This window comes from Gasterosteus aculeatus, chromosome 17 (genome assembly GCF_964276395.1).
Source record: "Gasterosteus aculeatus chromosome 17, fGasAcu3.hap1.1, whole genome shotgun sequence".
NCBI classification, from domain to species: domain Eukaryota; kingdom Metazoa; phylum Chordata; class Actinopteri; order Perciformes; family Gasterosteidae; genus Gasterosteus; species Gasterosteus aculeatus.
The window spans coordinates 5,437,026-5,458,614 of record NC_135705.1 but is presented as its reverse complement, the minus strand read 5'-3'; the positions used below and the strand labels follow the sequence as shown (position 1 = coordinate 5,458,614).

The 21,589-nt window shown below is 49.9% G+C and overlaps 1 protein-coding gene across 2 annotated transcripts; it reads left to right on the top strand.

Moving 5' to 3' along the window:
- Positions 1–1,232: 1,232 nt before the first annotated feature.
- cbfa2t2 (CBFA2/RUNX1 partner transcriptional co-repressor 2) lies at positions 1,233–19,017 on the top strand. Of its 2 annotated transcripts, none has more exons than XM_078091730.1 (11): positions 1,233–2,041; positions 10,531–10,689; positions 10,807–11,048; positions 11,128–11,217; positions 13,046–13,230; positions 13,337–13,596; positions 15,036–15,121; positions 15,240–15,432; positions 16,704–16,772; positions 16,921–17,111; positions 17,258–19,017. In XM_078091730.1, the coding sequence occupies exons 2-11, from the start codon at positions 10,557–10,559 to the stop codon at positions 17,585–17,587; spliced, it is 1,779 nt and encodes a 592-aa protein (XP_077947856.1). In that variant the 5' UTR covers positions 1,233–2,041; positions 10,531–10,556; the 3' UTR covers positions 17,588–19,017. The 2 variants fall into 2 exon arrangements, with proteins under 2 accessions (XP_077947856.1, XP_077947857.1); XM_078091731.1 differs by lacking the exon at positions 1,233–2,041 and adding an exon at positions 8,214–8,436.
- Positions 19,018–21,589: the final 2,572 nt, after the last annotated feature.

Below are 21,589 nucleotides of genomic sequence, written 5' to 3'. Positions count from 1 at the left end.
AGTGTCTCAGTGTCTCAGTGTCTCATGCGGCCGATTTATTTGGTTTCCAAATGAGATGGTTTGAAACCAACAGGCGAATGTGCCGCGCGGTCGGTGAATGAATTATATATTTCTCGTCTTTTAAAGCTACGGTACGTTGTCCCTGCAGAAACCTTGCACTTGCTGTAAGTTTGCGCGTATCTTCTGTGTGGGATCAGACAGGACTTAACGTAGCTTTTGAGTCCACGATGGAGGAAAAGGAACCGTATTCCGCGTATGAGCGCGCTTACCAACCCGCCACCTGCCGCCTCTCGCACCTGGCTCTTAAATCTAAATCTGCTAGTGGCCCTTTTCCATCGGCCGCGTGTGCCACAATAGCACGTGGGTAACAGTTTAAGCGAGGCCTTCCACAGTCCTCCATCCTTCCTCCCCTCCCTCCCTCCCTCCCTCTCTCTCTCTCTCGCTGCCACCTGGCCCTGCCTCTGAGCCGGCTGGCTGACCAGATGCACCCTGAATAAAGCAGGCCTGCAAGGAGACGGGAGGGAAACTAGAGGTTATTATGGGTGATTATTCCGTCTATATCGAGATTTCAGCCCTTTAGAAATAAATCGTCGCCGTAATGAGCTGTTTTCTCTGTGCGCTTGCAAAGAATTCAATAAGACGTCATTGTAAATTTGAGGGTCGAACGGAAGTGCTGTTTAACGTGTATTGGTCAGAGACCGGGGGGGGGCAGGGGGGGGTGCGCCTTCTCCCAACAAACTGTTTGTATTTACCCCACACCATTTGTTTGTTTTTGCCTTTTACACAGCCGAGTGCGTGTGGATTCTCACACGTCGATCACGTCCTCTCAACTGTCTGTCGACTAATTAAAAGCTCATTGATGCCGTATCCCCCCCCCCCACACACCCCCTACCCCCGGGCGCAGAGCGAGCGAAGCCGAGCGGCACCCTCTTTGCTTTGCAGGAGTAAAGTGGTTGGAGTGAATAGAGATAGCCGGTCCGCCGCCCCCCACCCCGATTCCACCCACGGCTCCATTGTCTTTACCCGCGTTGTGTCCACGGGGGCACTGGGGGGCGCGAGGCCGCCGGCGCGAATCAGACGGCGATCAGAAGTTTTAACTCGGTGAAGACGGAGAAAGAGGAGAGGAGAATGACTCATTCATGCTCCTCAAGTGTTGTCCCCCCCCCCCAATGGGTCGGCCGGGGAGGCGCATTAAGCAGCTGAGACAAAGGAGGGCATCAATGGAAGGGCCTGAAACGAAGAGTTGGGGGGCGGGGGGCGATGGTACGAGATCCTCTCTTCAAGGGTGTAGAGGGAAGGTTGATAGGGAGTCACACACACACACACACACACACACACACACACACACACACACACTCACACGCACACACACACACACTTGGCACGGCCTCTTGTTTAGCCTTTAGGTGCCAAAGCAATTAGTTATGTTAATTGCAGGGGCCATTGCCGGTGAATGCAGGTTGAATAGAGCCTGTCAGCAGCGGACGATTGGCCAGGATCCACGGGGGGGGGGGGGGGGGGGGGCTGTGACGTCGCCCCCGTGAAAACAGAGGAGAGGACAGTGTGTGGGAAAAGACAGGGGAGGAGCCAGAGTGGAGAGAGAGGGGATGAGAGGGTGGGAGGCTCAGAGCTGGTGAGAGAGAGCGCCTGAGCGGACGCAAATCCACTGAGAGAGAGAGAGAGGAGACTTGAAAGGAAACAAAACCAGCAGCGGAGGCAGATCGAGGGAAGAAGAGAGCGAGACGGAGAGAGCTTCACACGAGAGACGGAGGAGCAACAAAGACACGGGACGAAAGGGAAGAAAGAAAGACAGAGAGAGATATAGAGGAGCGGCAGCGATCCGGGATCCGTCTCCATCTGGGTGCCATCTGTGTCTCTGGCCACACTGGAGCTCACATATGTGGGAACGCAAACACATGCCTGACATATGACGGCGTGGAGTCACGGAAAGAGACAAAAAGGGAAGGATAAGAGAGCGAAACCGCGCCACTGCAGCCGACTTTCTCCAAGGACTGGAGGAGTGGACTCTACTAGAGAGGAGGTAGGAGTCGGGGATCTGTGTGTTCTCCTTTATTCGTGAGTGAGTGTGGGAGTCTGCTTATGCAAACGGTGTGTATTTGTGTGTGTGTGTGTGTGTTTTTTCCAGCCTAATTCCCAGAGCTGTTCTGTCCTACAGTACAGATGGTGCCTCATCCTCTCTTCTTATCTCTTCATCCTTATCTGCTGAGGTAGCAGGGATGCATTTGTCCGCCTGCGTCCTCTACCAGCGGACTTAAACGTCCGTGGCCATATGGACAAAATACTGATTGCTCAGGAGTTGTTATCTTGTCGTGGAAGCTTTATATGTTTTTTTTTTCCCTTTGAGATGCAGGTAATGTAAATGTTCCCGCTCCCTTTTTATGTTCCTCACATCTCCACTAAATCAACTCATGCACACTCTGGCAGATTTTCAGCATCATGCGGTAATTCTTGGCAAATTATACGTTTTTTTTTTCATTAGGATGCTGCGACCATCTGACATATCTCTATACGTTTTTTTTTACATTTTTTTTTTAGAAAACATCTCAACTTTCAGTGAACACCAAAGCAGATACATTCCCCGGCCTAGCAGCCAAAACAAGGAGCCATCTGCTGCTCCTTTATTTCTTCATCTTGCCGCTTACCCCCCGTTTGCTTCTAAATGTGGCGAGCAGAAGAAGTGTCGAATCCACCTGGAGCGGTTATGATACGTGGGAACGAACAGTCCCTTTTCTTTCTCTTTCTTTTTTTCTCTCCTCCCAAAAGTAACACTCATATGGAAACATCAGCCGGATAAACGAACACACAGCCGCTCCATTCGTTCCATGTGTGTGTGTCGTTCACTCAAATAGTAATCCGATTTCCTTCCACGCGGCGAGGCGAGCAGCGGAAAAAACGGGCGAGGGGAGACGCGTGCATCTGTTCAGCGGTGTATCCCAGACATATGGGGAGAGGATGGGGAAGTGTCTTTCCCGCTGTGAGGACATTACACAACGCAGACATCAGCGGGAAAACGGCTCCCGGCGGAGTGCAAATGTCACACCCGTTGCACAACTTGCATGTTGTGCAACCGGAGTCACAATCATAAAAGCACCCTTTTTTTCTAATATGAGCAACTTTCTTTTTCCTCACCCACATACCTTTTGTTTGTTTGTTTGTGCGTGGCGGCAGGAGATGTGTGAGGCAGACGGAGAAAACGCAGACAGGGACCTGGCTAGTGTATTCGCAGATAGGAGCGGCTCACTGTCGGCTGCACAGTCTCAGGCCAGAGACCCCCCGCTGGGTCTGCTGGACACTGTCACGCTCCTGACAGCAGGCACTGCCCTGCAAAAAGCTGCATCTGCTGTGTGATCGCGCAACGATCAAGGATGTCACATTTATACTTCCCCGACGTTTAGTCTTTCGTTCCTTCTTAGGCAGTGGACGCAAAAAAAAAAAAAAATACAAACACGTCCAGCTTTGAAGTTTTTGATAGCACGCTCGATTGTGTGCATGTGTGCGCGCCAGGTGTCTTGTAGACATTTTGTCTGCCCGGGTACAAGGTTGCTTTCCGCCTTCTTTTCCGACCTCCCTCTCAGCTGCGGGTTTATCTACTCAAAGTTTAGTAATAAATAGGAGGAACAGACCACCGTGACCCTTCCTCGCCGTGCTTTTATCTGAAGAATTCATGCACAGAATACCCCCCTTTCTGCACACAGGAACGCGGCAGCTGCGTCAGGACGCAGGAAGTGCTGTATTAGTTCCAGTGGTGAGGGCCGTGATATCTGGCCCCAGGGGTTCAATGAAGGGTTGTGTCTTTGAATGTGTCCACTCGGCCTGTGTGTGTGTGTGTGTGTGTGTGGACATGAAGGGGTGGGGGTCATTAAGTCAACAGAAACCGCTCAGTCAACTACAAGCAGCGTAATCGGAAGATTACTCCATCACAAGGAGCGCCTCCTGATAGTGGTAATTGGCTGCAAATGTGTGTGTGTGTTAGCAAGCTTCTAATCACCTGCGCCCTGCGCCCCCCCCCTCCTAATCCCTCCTATTGTAACCCCCATTGACATCGTATGGAATGTCCTCTCCTTGGGTCTCAAGGTCTGTTCCCGGCGTCCAGTGACTCTCTACTGGGCTGGGAGACCCGCTCAGTGACCCAAGACAAGACAAAAACTGTTGTTAAGTGTGATGGCTGTCGTAGTCATTTTTTTCTTTGCCTCATTCTCCTTCTTGTTATCGGCTGAGACTAAAAACCCACACACACCTTTTTCGCTTCGGACAGTTTCACGTTGGACCAACATTTCCAATACTACCTTACTATCAAGAAGAGTCGTCATTAAGACATAGAAAAATAAACTCTCTGTGCTCTCAAACACACGTGCGCTTAAACAAATCCAATTTGCACAACACTCATCACCGCAGACCTCCGGCCACACGTTCACAAACACAAACACAAACACACACACACACACACACACACACACACACACACACACAGCTATATCCCCGTCCCTCCTTGTTGTTTTGTGCACAGCTGGCCTCTTCGTGTTTCCTTCTCTGTCCCGGTGGCTGCTGAGGTCTGTGTCTTTCCTGCAGCTGGGCTTCGCTCACACACGCCTCTGTTTAATGGACTGCACGGCCCGTACTGCGATAACGATTCACTGCATCCCCTCGACTCCCAGAGAGGGAAATGCCAAAGTTCACACCTTGTGACATGACACAAACTTTTTTTTTTTTACATGCAAGATTGCCCGAAACATCTTGCGCGCATCTATAAACCGTCACGCTTTCCTGTCGAGGAACCTCGAACCTTTCGGCCACATGTTCGCTGGAAGTCCTTTCCACCAACGTCTGGGTCAAGCGAGGCTGTTTTCGATGTCTTCCGCACGGTTCCCGGGCTGATAGCAACATCTGGTTGGGCCGGCGCCCAGGCTGCCGAGGCCTCTGACACCTGGTCTGGAACGGGCCGGTCTCAATGCACGCTCTGTGTCGTCACGTCTAGAGCTCGTATTTAGTTTTATGGACTACCGTAACGTACTGGTTCAGTGCATGTGTGCCGGGCTGAGGAAAAGCAGTTTAGCTCTGCCGGCTGCAGGTTAAGTTGAGTTGTCCGGCTTTTTTTTAAGAGCTACGTTCATCCTCCAGACGCACATGCAGATCCACATGTTCACGGCTGGTCATGGTAGCGCTATAGATCAGTTCTGTCACCATATAATTCTCTTTCACCCTGAGAATAAACACGCTGGGGGTGGAGGAGGCGGCCAAGGAAAACACAACCTAGATTTGATGCTGCCATGTTCCCAAATAGCTGATTGTTTTGCTCTTTGCGGTCTTGGGGATAAAGACTCTGCGGGCTTGTGGTGATTGATGGGCATGCTAACCAATTAGTTACGGAGAGGTGAGAAGGGTTGTAACCAGATAGGCACATAATCTACTCCCCCTCTGGAAAGGGGGTGCGGGAAAGTCTGCTTAATTGTGTGTGTGTGTCACAGCTTTTGTGTTTCCAGGTCATGATTGACAGATTTGAATTGTCTCCGTTTTGACACAGTTGTTACTTGTGTGTGTGTGTGTGTGTGTGTGTGTGTGTGTGTGTGTGTGTGTGTGTGCCTTAGGGTGGCCATTTCACACAGGTGTGCCTGTGTCACTTCAGGCTTTTCTCCACTAAGCCGATCACTAAACGAACACCTGGTACACGAGGCCAACGCACACACACACACACACAATGACACACATCTACTTCCTGCTCTATCCCCTCGTGGCTCAGCTGTGTGTGACGCCCGCCTGCTTACGTTACGTTGGGACATAAAAGTGATAAGCGTCTGTTTTCTCTCCTGTACAGTTTAGCCTCATGCGTACAAATCTCCATCATGTGACACGGCGAAAGGGTTCGAGTAAGTTCATAGCTCAGCAATAAAACACGCCAAGAGGATCCATCTCTGACTGCAGCGTTCTGGGGAAATAAAGTCACTAACTTGAAACGCAGTACATCCCGCTCATGTACACGTGGACACTGTCCCTTCTGGTTGTCCAGCGTCTGCCAAAAAAAACTCTCCTCCCGCTTCCAGCGGCACATCGCTGCGGCTCTTTTACTGCTCATTCTTGGTTTTTATGGCGGACGTCTGCCGCTCTCCCGTTCTCCCTCCTGGCCACTAAGTGCATTTCCATCCCGGGGTCTGTTTTTCCCTCCATGTGGGCTGCTGGATTATAGCAGTGTTATTGTGCTTGTCTCAGTGAGTGACAAAGTCACGTCTTTTTTGTCCCTCCAACCCCCCCCCCCCCCACACACACACACACACACACACACTGTCACAGGGAATGCGTTGGGTGTGTCTCCTCCTCTCAACGTCAAAGTCTCCACGTCGCCTCTCCCCCCTCCATCTTTTCCAGTTCCATGTGCTCATCTTTATCTCGCGGGCAGCGCGAGGAGAAGTGTTGACATTGGGTGGTGTCCAAATATGCGGTCTGAGGGGCTGGACGGCGGTAATTAGAGCCAAGAACAACAGTCCTGCCCCGACAGTCTGACAAGCAGCCTCGTCTTTCTGATGAAACTAAATGAAACCCGTATTTTCCTCTCCTCGGTATCCCCCCCCCCCCCCCCCCCCCGCTCTCCCGCTCGCTCCACCTCTGGCGCCGGGGGCTAATTCGTTAATAAAGTCGGGGGGGCGGCTTAACAATCTTGCATCGTCACCAAAAGTGTTCCAGTGATGTGAACACATTTCATGAACGGAATGAATTAGAAAACAATGCAGCTGTTGACATTAAATTAAAGGCCACGTTGTTAAAAAAAAAGGATCTAGTGACAGTTAACGTGGGAGCAAGTCAACTGTGTTGTGCCAACAGTTGTGGGGTCCCAAGAGAGCAATATTATGAATGAAGTTAAATGAAATAAGCAGAGGGGTACACGCGTGTCCTGATTACCCGACATTTGACACCGTGTGCACACACACACACACACACACCGGAAAGTCTCTGAAACGCCAAAAGCTCTTCAAGCGCCATTTGGTTATAGGGTTATAACGACAAGCTGACACTTGAGAGACACCGTGCGCTGCTGAATAATCAGTTTTATAAGTGGATGTGGGAGTGAGTGTGTGTGTGTGTGTGTGTGTGTGTGTGTGTGTGTGTGTGTGTGTGTGTGTGTGTGTGTGTGTGTGTGTGGAGGTCAGGATAGAGGAACAGATGTGTGCTGTATTGTGTTGGTGTGCGTGGACGGACGGGGACCAGGTGCAGCCTTTGTCTCCCTGGCATTTAAGTCCACTCGCTTGCATTCAGCCGCCTCGTGCCCCCTCCCCTCCCCTGCCCTCCCCCACTCCTTGGAGGGAAGGCAGAAATGTATGTATGTGTGTGTGTGTGTGTGTGAGTGGAGGAGGGGCTGCCTTGGCTTAGCAGAGGAGGCTCCAGCCGTCCTTTCTGCACCCCCCCTTCCTCCTCCTCCTCCTCCTCCTCCCTCACAGGTGACTGTTGGAGGTCCCAGCTGGCCAGCTCTTGGCCGATTAGATCCATATGGTACAAGAGGAGGAGGAGGAGGAGGAGGAGGAGGAGAGAAGTGCCCATCGGTCACATGGGTGCTAGGGGAGCTGCTAGCTTGTCCTTTCAGTCCTCTTTTATTGCTTAAAAAAAAAACCCCATTATTTTCTGTTTATTCGTTTTTTGTTAAAGTTCATTTTGACACGTATTGCTGTTGGTCTGCTGCTACTGCAGAACACGCCCCGTCTTCTGTTCAGCGGTATTCCTTTAACAAGCTGCTTTAAGGTTTTCACTCAGCTCTGTGTGTGTGTGTGTGTGTGTGTGTGTTAACTGGGCCCACATAGCTCTGAACTCTGCTCTTCTTACTCCCTGATAAATTAGCCGAGCCGTGTGTTGCATCTCCTCGCGCCCTCTCTGCAGTGACGAGGTAGAGAGAGATAGCAGCACGCGCAATCCGACATCGCCGCACTCCCCCCTTCACCCGCCTCGGCACCCACAGCCCCCCCGGGAGCGCAACACACCCGAACACCGAACACATTTGTTCATGAATCACATCCAGAGTAAGTCAGGCTGCCCTTCCTCGCCTCACGGAGGAAGGTGGGTGAGGTGGGTGAGCGTTGGTCGGGACTGACTTGGGGAAAATCCCTAGACTTCTCTAACTCCCGCCTCTCCCCGTCTCACGGTGAGCCTCGTTCTAAATCGTCACCTGCAACGGCAGAGGCAATTACAGCCAATTAAATGTTTTTATGCAGATGAGCCTCAGCTGAAGCTGAACAAACTCACCTGAAGCTGAACAAACAAGGGACACCTGGCTAGCAACGGCAGTCGTCGCCACAGATACTGTTCCGTGCGGGCAGGAACAACTGTTGTGTAAAAACAAAAAAGCAGCTGAGAATGCTGAAGAGCAGGAATTGTTCTTAGGCCTGTTTCATGTTTTTGAGAAGACAACCCTGGAAAAAACAGCTGCATGAAACGGTGAGCAAAAAAGTAAAACAAAAATAATGAGAATTTAAAGTATAGAGTCAAACTTCCGGTTGTTTCAGTATTTATTGATCTTGGAGCTTTGCTGCCTGTGCATCCCGGCGTTTCCATGTAGCCTTGTTGATGCATAGAGACGAGTCTTTGTTGCATTTGAGCAAAGGTGACAGGTGGCTTTTAGGCCACAAACAGCCCCACGCACCTCATATCCTCCTCTGAGCCAACCCTCACCTGAGCTAACACGAGAGCACACTGTGTGTGTGTGTGTTTTGTGGCTGCTGTAACAGCTGCCTCCCCAGACACTCCTGTGAACACATTGGATGGACTCAGGTGCTCTTCGGCCAGATGAAGTCATCCAGTTATGTACGCTGACTAATTGACGAGCAGAGGCAATTCTCTGTGGGCTGTCGCGACTACGCGCGCACACACACACACACCTGATGTCTCTTATGTCGGCCATCACCTCTAGCGAGTCGCCGCATCTCAAGATTCCCCCAACGTGGCAGTGACCTAATTTAGTCAGTTCTATGCGGGCGTGAGGTTCGTTATTTGTTGCACACGTTCAGGCCTACAAAAATACAACATATATATATATATATATTATATATATGAAGTTGTTTACGTGGTAAACGTCCTCCTGACACCGAGGCCACTCGCCCCGTCGGTTCCGTTATTGAGATGTCAGTGAGTTCCTGGCCATACGGACGCAGTGTGCGGCGCTTTGGAACCCGGTGTCGCGCGCGCTGCCGGCTGCTTCCCCGCGGTGCACTGGCAGGCCGGCATGTGCGGTGGGTACAACAGTCCAAATTGGTGCATATATCCCTCCGTCCTGCCCCCCCCCCCCTATTGGTGAACAGGTGGAGCGATGGCGAGCAGGCTACAGGGCTGAGAAAGAATGAGAGGAATCGAAAAAAACAGAAGGAGAAGCAGCGAGAGCTGCATAATGAGTGGCAGACGTGGCAGCTTTAGGAAAAGCTGGCAGGGCCGAAAGATTCTTTGCCGCGGTTGGTTCTGTGTTTCCCCTGAATTCTTAATGCATCGATTTCTGTATTTATTTCTTTTACTTATTTGTTTTGCACTCACAAAATCTCGTGCGTCGTATTCGTTTCAACAGGTGTTGTTCCTCTTTCGGAGTTCTCCGTGTGTGAAACACCGAGGGCTTAAACTCTGGGACTTAAGCCTTCACAAACGGGGTCCCCGTGGCTCAAGGCCACGCAGAGTTCATAGCTGTGAAAAAGATATAATGGGTGCCATTGAAGCCAAAGTCCTAAAACCATGAAACCGCATTTAAAAAGCTGCTCTCTGCCGACCCGTGACCCGTGAGGCCGAGCTTGTCTATTAATCGTCCATTCTTGAAGAGGTTAGAAGAGTCTGATACACTCTAAATGGAGACGGGACCCGTCCTCCGTGGATCTCCAGCAGACAAAGACGCCTTCTGATCACCCCCCCCACCCCTCCCGCTCTGTCGTACCCCTGTTTCACTTTCCCCATACGACTTATCTGGTGGTCTCATTCAATAGCATATTGAGAAGTTGCGTTTAACATTCAAAAGCTGTGGCGGTCTTGTTAGTAAAGCGTGAAATGCCCCCCCCCCCCCCCTCCCCCCTCCTCCCCTTGCTGGGCAGCTCAATAAGGGGGCATTATTCTCTCTCACAATAGACTTCTTCAGCATTTCTTCTGTTATTGATCTGAATGGTTTGGAGTGAGGGGGTAAACTTTAGACATCTGGTTCTTTGATGGGGGGGTGAAGGGGCAGTGGATGCCCTGGCAGTAAGTGTTGTATGATGTAGAGTGGGATGGGGTGGGGCAGGGGGGGGCAGGGCAATTTTATTGTTTTCTTTTGTGGCTACAGACTTAAAGCTTTTGAATTCATTTAAACTGTTGAGCTCATCGGGAAAAGAGTAAGCGCTCTTTTTGTTTGCTTGTTTTTTCCTCATGAGGACGCTTTAATGAGTCAAACTCTTTTTGAAACCAAACTTTTTAAAACCATGTCCTGCATGCATTTAATAAAAAAGTGACAGTGATATTGATCTGGGTTTTGACCGACGGCTGACGTCTCTCTCTCTCTCTCTCTCTCCTCCGTGTCCCCAGACTGTAGAGCGAAGAAGAGCCCTGCCATGCCCGGTTCTCCTGTGGATGCTAAGACTCATTCCAGATCAGCCCCCTGCAGCAGCGCCAGCTCCACGATGCCCCCCCTGCCTTCCGTCAATCCCAGCGGACCTCGCCCGGCCTCCTTTTCCACCACAGCGCGTAAGACCCCCCCCCCCCCGCGCCTCCCAACGTTTACTGTTTTCCTCCGAAACGTTTGTGCTCCTCGTCCTTTCGCGCCTTGAAAGCACGGGTCCAACCTCGTCTCAATCTCCCCAGTGACCAACGGGAATCACCATTCCCCGCCAACCCTGAACGCGGTGCCGTCCCCGCCGCAGCGCTACAGCAACGGGCCGTCGTCCTCCTCTTCCTCCTCGCTGGCCAACCAGCAGCTGCCGGCCACGTGCGGCGCCCGCCAGCTGAGCAAGCTGAAGCGCTTCCTGACCACGCTGCAGCAGTTTGGCAACGACATCTCCCCCGAGATCGGAGACAGCGTCCGCAGCCTCGTCCTGGCCCTCGTGGTGCGTCGCGTTGCGAGGCGATGTCTTTCCTTTCACCCGTCTGTGACTCGGACTGACTTTTTTCCCCCTCGTCTCCTAGAATTCCACCGTAACCATTGAGGAGTTCCATTCGCGGCTTCAGGAGGCCACGAACTTCCCCCTGCGGCCCTTTGTTATTCCTTTTCTCAAGGTATGTACATCTCCAACCTCCTCCACCCCTCCTCCCATATTTGCTTTGCATTATTCTGCAGGACTCTTTCCTTTTTTTCTTGCTGCAGTTATTTTTTATTCCCCCTCTCAGTTTAAGTTTAACCTTCCCCCCGCTGCAAACCTTATTAACTGCAGAATAACAAGTGATCAAGAGAAAGTCCCTGATATCAACATAACCATCAGTTCGGATGGCCTGAATAATATACGGCCAATCACATTGCAGCCTGCGAGTTATGATGGTGATACATTTATTGCGGCGTGTCCCGGATACAATGCAGCAATAAATCTGAATCTTTGCAAGTTTTCTAATTTGAATTAACGGCGTCTCTGCAGTTCAAAGAAATCTGTATTGAGATATGCGTGTTCACTTGACAAGCAACAGATGTGCGTGTGTGCGTTAAATGGCCATTTCGAGCCCCTTTTGTAACCAGTGGAGTCTGTTATAGTATACTGCTTTTTAAGAGCTCCCCTCGGTAAAGCAGCCAGTAAATCTCGCTGTAACTTGAAGTGGTCAAAATCCGCTCTTTTTCCACACTTACCTCTTACTCACCTTTTTGGAGGCCGTCCATCTGTCTGCCTGAGAGCGCTGAGACAAGAAAGCCCTGTTCCCCCTCCTTCTACTTATTCACTGCGAGGGGGGGGCGGGGGTCCGCCACGACTTGGTTCCAACTCTAAGAAAGAGAGCAAGTATGGGGCAGAAATGCACAGATTTGGGGGGGGAGGAGGGGGGGGGGGTGCAGGAGGAGAGAGGGAAAAGTGGGAACTCGGAAGTGTGAAACATGCCCATAAAGTGTTGCCTTCCCTTTTTTACGGGCTTCCATGTGCCATATGGAGCCGCTGTCCCGTTAAAAGAGCATTCAGCTGCCGAGGCGCCGCCAATCTAGCCTCCGCCCCCCTGAACTCCAGAGAGCCCTCTTCTGTACTGACACACAGCACATGTGTCCCGCTGGCTCGGGGGGGGGCAGGGAAAGAAGGGAGGCAGAGGAGCATGGGAGACCAAAGGTATCATCTTTTGTGAAGAGGGTAAACTACGAGTGGTGGAGATAAAGAGGAGGAAGCTTTACTAAAATCTGCCCGGTAATGGCTGATAGTGGCTCTCGCTTCCTATCGTGTAGCTCTAAGGGAGAACGCTATGGTTATTTAGTTGGTTGCCCAGAACGAGAGAGTGTGTGTGTGTGTGTGGGGGGGGGGTGGTGGGACGAGGGAGGAAGCGGCGTAATTGCAAACACACCGGAGTCTGTTCCCAATTAGGGAAATTCCGGGAAGAAAAGCAAAGATGGAAGATAGGAACACGAGCGTCACAGATACAGGGAGAAGGTGAGGATGGAGGCGGACCAGGAGTCCCTGTGACGTTTTCCTCGGTTCACAAGCCCCCGTAGGAGTGTGCGTACGGAGACTGTGACCGAACATTTTCATTAGAGCGGGGCAAGCCGCAGCCACCGTGGAGGCAGCCGCTGAACAACACCCAGGCACAAATTGAGCCTTGCAGGCAGACCTCAAGGAGTCGGTGCCCCACCCCCTTCAAACCGCCTTAACTCCCACTGTGTGTGTATGTATAAACAGTGTATATGTACAGTGTGTCTCGCTGCATGCTGGTGGTCCCTCTGATACTTCTACCCTGCTCGCTTCAGATCTCTCCTCCACTGCTTCTAATGACAAATCCACTGCAGACTGCATGATGCATGACATTTAACCCGCTATATAACGTCGCTGAACCATATAAAACCAAGATTTCCCAGTTTTTAAACGTCTCTTAAAACCAGAATGAAACAGTACCAATTAGTTTTTTTTTTGTTTTTTTTTGCCAGGCCAACCTGCCCCTTCTGCAGAGAGAGCTCCTCCACTGTGCACGGGCAGCCAAGCAGACCCCAGCCCAGTACTTGTCCCAGCATGAGCATCTCCTGCTGAGCACCACCATGGCCTCGTCCCCGGACTCCTCGGAGCTGCTGATGGAGCCGCCGGAGGCCGTCACCAAGAGGCACAGCCCCAACAGGTTGGCTGAAAGCCCGCGTCAGTGTGCGCGCACACACACACACACACACACACACACACAGCCTTCATACTACTGCTGGTTAATATGAATCGCCCTCTTCCCTCAGAGCCAAAGAGAACGGCTTTCACGAACGCGAGCGTCCGCCCCCGGCCATGGAGCCGGCCGCCAAACGGATTTGCACCATCAGCCCCGCGCCCCGACACAGCCCCGCCCACCCGCTGCCCCTCAGCACCCAGCTTCACCCGACCCCTCCGCCGTTGCAGCACTACGCCCTGGACGACATCGCGGCGCCGCACATCCTCCACCGCGAGCACAGCCAGCGCATGTTGGAGATCCGCGAGCTCAAAGACCGGCCCAGGCTCCCCGGTACGTGACGCCGATTGGATTATTGAGTCCTTTAGCAGCTCAAGAGTTAGAAGTTAATGACTACTGGCATCTTTATTTATCACCTGAGGGACATTCAGTCCCAGTCAGGGCTGCCTGTGATGGGAAAAGTTCCAACGGCCTCCAACAGTCTTTTCTCTAATTAGAGTAAATGATTAAAGGCTACTATTCATCCCTGCGGAGGTTAAACCAGTAATCCAATCGCTTAAACTGGAATTCCACGCTAAATCCTAATTACTCTACTTCAATCCCATTCTTCACAGAGTGAAAGCAAATAGCTGATTCATTTAGAAACGCAGATGTGTTTTTTTTGTATTTGTTTGCATGAAAACAGACACACGCGTGTAATCTGCCGCAGGTAACGGGTGGTCTTTGTAGCCGCCCCTGTATGTATCTGGAGAGTCTGCACGTGTGTATAAACAGAGCCGTACTGTCCAGGCGGGGAGGCTCACGTTTACTCTGGTGTATATCTAGCCTCCATTTGGGGCTTGTCAGCATGCAGTGTAAATGGCAGTAGCTCACACACACACACACAAACATACCTGGTTATGTTCATGGTGGAGGTGCTGTGTTTACGAGGCCTTAGTCCCTTGTCTGACAGCCTCCCGCCCGCCTGCCGCCACTTAACTCAAAGACACACACACACACACACACACACAGTCCACACACTCGGGGCTTTGAACTGATGAACGCTGATGAGAACCAGGAGTAGAGAAGAGGTCGAGGGGAAGGCTAGTTTGTGTGTGTGTGTGTGTGTACACATGAGGGAGTCGTTATCCTTTTCAGCCGGCCAAGCGTGCATGTGGCCTCTCGCTGGCTCTTTGTTACTCAATTTTAAGAGCCTGTGGTTTACGACGTTTTTGTAGTCCGTTTGTGTCTCTTTTATCTGGATATGTGTCCAGAAGTTCTCGGGCTCTGCATTAGCACGAGCGTGTTTGTGTGTGTGTGTGTGTGTGTGTGAACTATTGTTGCTGTTAAATGTACAATTAAATATTGTTCAGTTCACAGGGGTGTGTGTGTGTGATATTTCATGGTTGTAATGGCCCACAGTGAGTGTCAGACCGGCTGGTTGTGTTTAAAGGTGGAGCCACTCCACTCAGCCTGAGTGTCTCCCTACTGGAATGCTGTGTGTGTGTGTGTGTGTGTGTGTGTGTGGTTGACAGCTGACTTCCAGATGTGTGCCGTCTCTGGGTACTGGAAGTCTGTTTTGCATCACAGGCTTCTGCTTTTCTTTCTCGCTCGCATAACACCCCCTCGCATCTTTACTTTCTCGCTTTTTTAGCGTCCCATTTATTTGCCGTCAATGTAAATTCTGGCCGTGTGTCTATGAGTGGGAAATACCTCTAAGTATGGTCACTTGTGTTATATAGAACGTTAATCACATTGCTCTGTGGTCTCTCTTGTGTTTGTCTTCTAATCAGGCACTAACGGGGGCTATCGAGAGGAGCCGGTGGACCACAGACTGACAGACAGAGAGTGGGCTGATGAATGGAGACATCTGGACCACGTAAGTCCGCAGACGGCCACCGCCTCCGCCGCCGCCGCTGCTGGCCTGCGATGTGCAAAGATAAAACGACACGTTGATGGCTAAATCAATGCATTTTGTGTCCGCCTTCGTCCTGTAGGTGTTGAACTGCATCGTGGACATGGTGGAGAAGACGCGGAGGTCGGTGAGCGTGCTCAGGCGCTGCCAGGAGTCGGATCGCGAGGAGCTCAACTACTGGAGGCGGCGTTCGAGCGAGCAGGAGGACCCGCGCAAAGGAGGCTCCGGCTCCGCTCCCTTCTCAAAGACACACAGCCCCCACTCTGCAGAGTCGGGTGGGTACCGCACTTTTTATTCCATTATGTCAGTGTGCCGCACAACCCAGTAATTTGTGATTTCTGTGTTTGGCGCCTATTGTTTTTGTACAAGAGGAGATTGCCTCATGGACGGTGGATGGAGCCAAACCAATGGAAATGTTTTGGAAAATTAGTTGCTTAAATGGTCCGGTTCACCTAAATTACCAGTTAGAATTAGCTACCATGCAGATATATATATATATATATATATATTTTTTTTTTGAGTTGCCCCATGAGTTGCATTTCGGATGTTAATTTTGGTGTTTATGTTAAATATGACGAAGCATCATAAAGTCCTGGAGGAACAAATATGTTTTGGAGGTTTGACATAAATTAAATCAGTTACAAAACCTACCTATAAAACCGAGTAATTTGACTTTATATCAGTGAAACGTCTAAACACCGACCAGGACCGCCTCTCTCATCTGTGCCCTCTAGTGGTGAATTATAGAACTGCAGCTGTCAGCCTTATCTGGCCGCTGTAGTGCCAGCCGTGCCCCCCCCCCCTCCAACCCTCCGCCCCCCCTTGCCGGTCCACAGTCACGGACAGGTGCCAGCACTGGCCTTGGCCATATCGGCCACAGAAGGGCCGTCCTGCCGTCCTGCAGGCTCAGAGACCCGGAGCTGGCGGCCGCGCACGAGCGCCATCTGGGCCCCCAGCCGGGAAGCCTGCCGGCCCGCCTGGGCTCGAGCTGAGGACGACTGTAGTGGGGGTGGAAATGGCAAGCGGGGAGGCTGGACGCAGGCGTTGTTGAAGAGTGTGGATGTAAATGAAGGGAAAGAGGAGAAAAGGGACGGCATGGCGGAGGATGTGAAATATGGGGAGAGGGGAGATGAGCCAGGCGGCGGTGTTGGAGAGGCAGAGTGACACAGAAATGAATGGCGAAGCCGGGGAGTCTGAGAGCGAGATTTCAGGGAACAGACAGAATGTTGACACAGCTTGTTGGTCTGCAGTTCCCTCCAAGCCAAACACATTCCTTTCCAAAGCTGTCAGATCTCAGATCTGTCCAAGACTCTGATAAACAGCAATTATGTTGGGTTGTTTGGCCTAGAAAGATATGCGGACAAAATAAAAGACCAGATGACAAAGATACTGTCGCTGTCTGCCTCTGTGGCCTTCATTTGTACCCTTTACCTTGATTGAGCTGTCAGTCACAAAGTAGGCAATTATTTCAGCAATTAATCATCTTAATATCTTTTTTTTTAAGCCTTGGCAAGTGCTAATCCCTTCTGCCTCTGCTTTCCTGCAGACTCCCAGCGCGACTTTGCACCACGGCCAGGCTCGGCATACGTTACAGACGAGATCTGGAGGAAAGCTGGTGAGACCACAATCAAATTGAATCAAATTGAATTTATAAAGAAAAAGGAAACCATGTATGCATGGTGCATTTTCCCGACGGGGGTCACCGAGGAAGAACGGTTTAAATGTACCAACGAACGGTTCGCGTCTCCTCCCCCGATCTGCAGAAGAAGCGGTGAATGAGGTGAAGCGTCAGGCCATGGACGAGGTTCAGAAGGCGGTGGCGGAGGCCGAGCAGAAGGCTTTCGAGATGATCGCCTCCGAGAGGGCCAAGATGGAAAAGACTCTGCTCGACGCCAAGAAGAAGGCCAAAGAAGACGCCGTCATGGTCATCAACGAGCAGGAGGACTCCAGTGAGGTGAGCAGACGTGTAGATCCAGGAGATTCTATCGCAATAAAACAACTATCGCCCGTCTCTGCGGTTCCACACAGCTTGACAGCATCATTAAAGCTGCGTGAGAAACATTCACTGTCAGGACTTACAGTCGTTTTTTTTTCTCTCAGTGTTGCTGGAACTGCGGCCGCAAAGCCAGCGAGACGTGCAGCGGCTGCAACGCGGCGCGCTACTGCGGCTCCTTCTGCCAGCACAAAGACTGGGAGAGGCACCACCTCATCTGCAGCCCGGGACTCCAGGCTCAGCCCAAGCCGGCGTCTGCCGTCAGCGCCAGCAGGGCGGCGGCAGCGGCCGGCGTGTCTCTGGCGGGTCCGGCCGGGGCCAAGGCCCCCGACGGCGTCCCCTCGGTGTCCAGCCCCGGCGGGGATAAGGCTTCGGTCGCCTCCCGCTCCTCCACCCCTTCGACCCCCGCCTCGGCCCCTGAAGCCAATGGACACTAGGGGGGGGGGGGGGGGGGTCACCTGTCCTCTTTCCTCGTCGGGGAGGAAGTGAATCGGCAGCCGGAGGAAACTATTTGTGAGAGAAGTTAGGCGAGCAGATTTTTTCGTCACACTCTTTGGCAGAAAGAAGTAACAGATTATGGACGACTGTTTGAGTGATATGTCAACTGGGACTTTGGCTTTGGCAGAGAACAGAAGGGAACGCGTCCATTGGACGAACAGATCTCCGTAACAGATGGAAACGTGTTTGTCTTTGTCCCAAAAAAAAACCTCCCAACCAAATCTTGGATCTGCAAGGGACGGGGAAAAAAAACCTTGCATATCTGTGGAAGTTATGAAAGAGCGATAGAAGGAAAGCGTTTAGGTACAAATGCGCCCTCCCCCCTCACACCAATGTTCTCACTTTGTCGTGTATAGATTTAAGACAGCGAGGGGGCGGTGGAAGCAGTGTAATATTACCGGCCACAGAGCGTCTGTCTTCTTTTTCCTGTAGGAAAATCCGTCGGACCACCGAAGTGGTCGTCTCCGACGCGCCTCCCGTGCACGTGCGTGTTTGCTCAGCCAACTTCTTGCCAGGTTTCCGTGTGCGTGGATGCGCGTGTCAAACGTTCTTTGCGGTCAGTGAATATCGTTCAGCATACGACTTTTTGTTATTCAAAGTGTTCAGGTATCTCAAGCCGTGTCTGCGTCACCAAAGTTTTCAGTTGCTACAGAGAGAGAGAGAGATATTTCATGGCCTGTAAATGTCTTGTGAACAACAGGTGATTTATAATCTAACCCCACATCTACTTTTATAAAGAGCATCTTTTATTCCTGATCGTCTTCAAAGGCAAAGGGAGAAAGCTGATTGGTTCATGCAGGCGCAGGAAGGTGACGTTTAATTCTGGCACTTGTTGGCATCAGCAGGTGTGTAAGGGGGGGGGCTGGTTGGGGATGGGGGGGGGGGCTCGGACGTTGCTTCAAGTCTTCTACCGTTGCAATAATGGCATCATGGGAATGTAATGCAGCTTTTCAGCTGCAGCTTTTCACAGACGAGATAATCAAAAAGGGAGACGATTCTCACTGGTGCTCTTGTTGCCGTGGTTGCGGGTTTGGAGCAGCGACTCCATCCCACGGAGAATCTCAGGAGGCAGCTAAACTGTATTTCTATGTACAGATCAGTGTTTTGTTTCTTTTGTCGCAGTTGGGTTCAAGTCCAAAGTTTAAATGAGGGACTTTGATTTATCTTACTCTGCTGTTACGGCTAAGATATTTTTCTTTTCTTTTCGTTTGTTGTAAGATGACTTTGTAAAGAATATTATGAGAGATTGCCTTTATTTTGCGAGCCACATTTTTTTCTTTGACACATTCTTTTGTGAGGCGTATCTTCATATGAAAAAAGATATCTTGACATGAAGTATGAAATAAATAAATAGAATTACCTCACAACATCTTTTTTGTTGTTGACTCTTCTCTGATTTCCCTTTTGATATTAGGTACATTGTGAAATAAATATGAATCCTTGTTACTAGAGGTGTCAAATAAAACATCTTTCCAATCCACAATGCAGAATCGAAAATCCTGAGTCGTCAATAAATGGCTGTTCAGTCAGCACAGAATCGATTGGGGTAATATTTCTTAGTAGAGATTTTCTATTTACAATCCCTTAAACTGGAGAGCAATGCAGCTTTGTGGTGTTCTTAATATTCCAGATATTAAGTTTGTGTTTGGTGCAGTAAAACAAATGACACTCTGAAATTTTTGTCATTAGAAACTTGAACCGCAGAATGTTTCTATCAAAAGAAGTTGATATAACAGAGCTTTTTTGTTCTTTATTCTTTAGTCTTTATTCATAATTCTGATGAATAATATATAATATAATGAAAGCATAGTGAGCTTTTGCTTGTTAAATAAACTTCTTTTACTGCAGGTTCTTTTCAAAAAAGCCACCAAGCTTTGCGTCTTCTTTGTCTCCTTGATATTGTGAAATATTTAGTGACTCCTGATAAAATATTCAAGTGGCATCTTTGATTTCAGGTACGAGTTAATGGGAAGGCTCCTCTAGAGATGGAATTATTCAGAAGTGGCACCATATTCGGCCATGTATAATTTAACGCTTTCCATCTCCATGAGAAGGTAATTAACATTCAAGTCTGTTCATACGGAAGCTCCTCGTTAAAAAACAGTGGTGCCTTCAACAGTTTCACATCCTAGAAGATAAATTAACATTCAAAAAGGGGTCAAAATGCAGGAGAAAAATGTTATGCTATAGATAACCACAAGGTGGCGGTATAAGATATGTTAAGTAGTGGCAGTAATTTGGAACAGGCCCTTTGCCTTCCCTCTCTCACTGCTCCTCTGTCACAAGTTTCTTTGGCAGAACTTCATTATGAGCCCTTGATGTTCCTCAGGGATGAGACTGAGGCAGCCAATGATTTGGACGCTTATTTTTTTTGTTGTTGTGATTTTGAGATTTTTTGTACGTTACCAAAAGATGCTGCACTGACACGTCGCCTTCGTATGTTCTGCCCGGCTACAACGCTTTGATTTTACAATCAATTGAGAAACTTTTTCAAGAGCAATTTGCTTATAAAAGCTTTTTAAATCTTAAAAAAGGTGCAGTGTGTATCACTTATGTGGCATAAAATGAAGCACATTTAGCTTTGCTTCCCGTGAAGACAGAAGTTTATTTTGAAAAGACACAATGCATGCAATAAGCGTTGACTCACATGCCGCCCCTCACATGTATACGTGACAAAGTTCCGGTAAACATCCGGGGTGGAAAAAAAGTGGACTCTTCAATGAGTGTGACGGGTTCTTACTGTAAATAAACCAATCAGAACACCGGATTTCATCTATCCATAAAATAGAGAAAACATACTAATTGATATATATTACATTTCTAGTAATAGATCCTTCTAAATGATACACACTGTTCCTTTAAGAAAAGAACATCTTTGTTAATAGCGACCCTGAAGTCCATGTGAGAAATCTCAAAGTCGAAGCGGACGAGTGAGTCAGACCTTCAGAGGCGAGACACCCTCTGAACATGTCTCCTCCCACACAGTCAAGTTTCCATGGCGAAACAGAGGCATGAAATTGGACAACAGCTGGCGCTGTGTCACCTTTGGCTACCAGTCTGTGGACGTCTTCATGAACTGCGTTTGAACACTAACAAATTCATGATTCATTCTGCTTTTTAGTTGTTATTTCATTTTCGCTTGCTGCTTCGACCTCATGGGTTTCCGGTAGCTGCAACACGCAGACGGATCAGAATCAGAAAAGTGTCTTAGCGTGTTTGTGATGATGCTCTTTGAGATCTACTTCTTGTGCATTTACAACTTGTACTCCACCAACACAACCAAAGAAACACTGACTTTGACTTCGGATGTCCTCTGTGTTTCCTCCTCTAACCGGGTTGGCGGGAAATAAATAGAGGGGACGAACGAGACAGGACAACAGATGTCTCTTGGTCACCTCGGCCCCCTGAAGGGACGACCTGTGTTTTCACACACTTACACACACACACACACACACAGATCAGAGCCAAGGGCACCTCTGCTGAACGTATACATCTCCTGCTGAAGGAGCGCTGCAGATGGGTAATAAAATGGTTTCATTTTGGCTATTCGTCAAAGTGCTTCACTATACAGAACTACACGTTTCAGGACATGTTTCAAAGTCAGGAAATGAATTGTGGGAAAATATCTTTTAATCAAAATGAGTACGGGAAATGGGATGGTGGCTTTTTTTAATTTATTTTTTTAGCTTACGTCAGACTATCCATCTCTCCAATTAAATATCAATAGAGTCACAGAAGTCAGCGTGGTTGCTTTTGATGTTTCAGTGCTGTGTTGGAATGTTCAAATGCAAGATAAAAACCTCCTGAGACTCCTGGGTGGCATTTTGACAGAATAATGCATTCCACAGCGGTTCCGGTCCACACAATTCTCACCCAGCAGCAGGCGGCAGGAGGAAGCAGCAAGTTAATCCCTGCGGTACCACCGAGATCCACACTAAAAG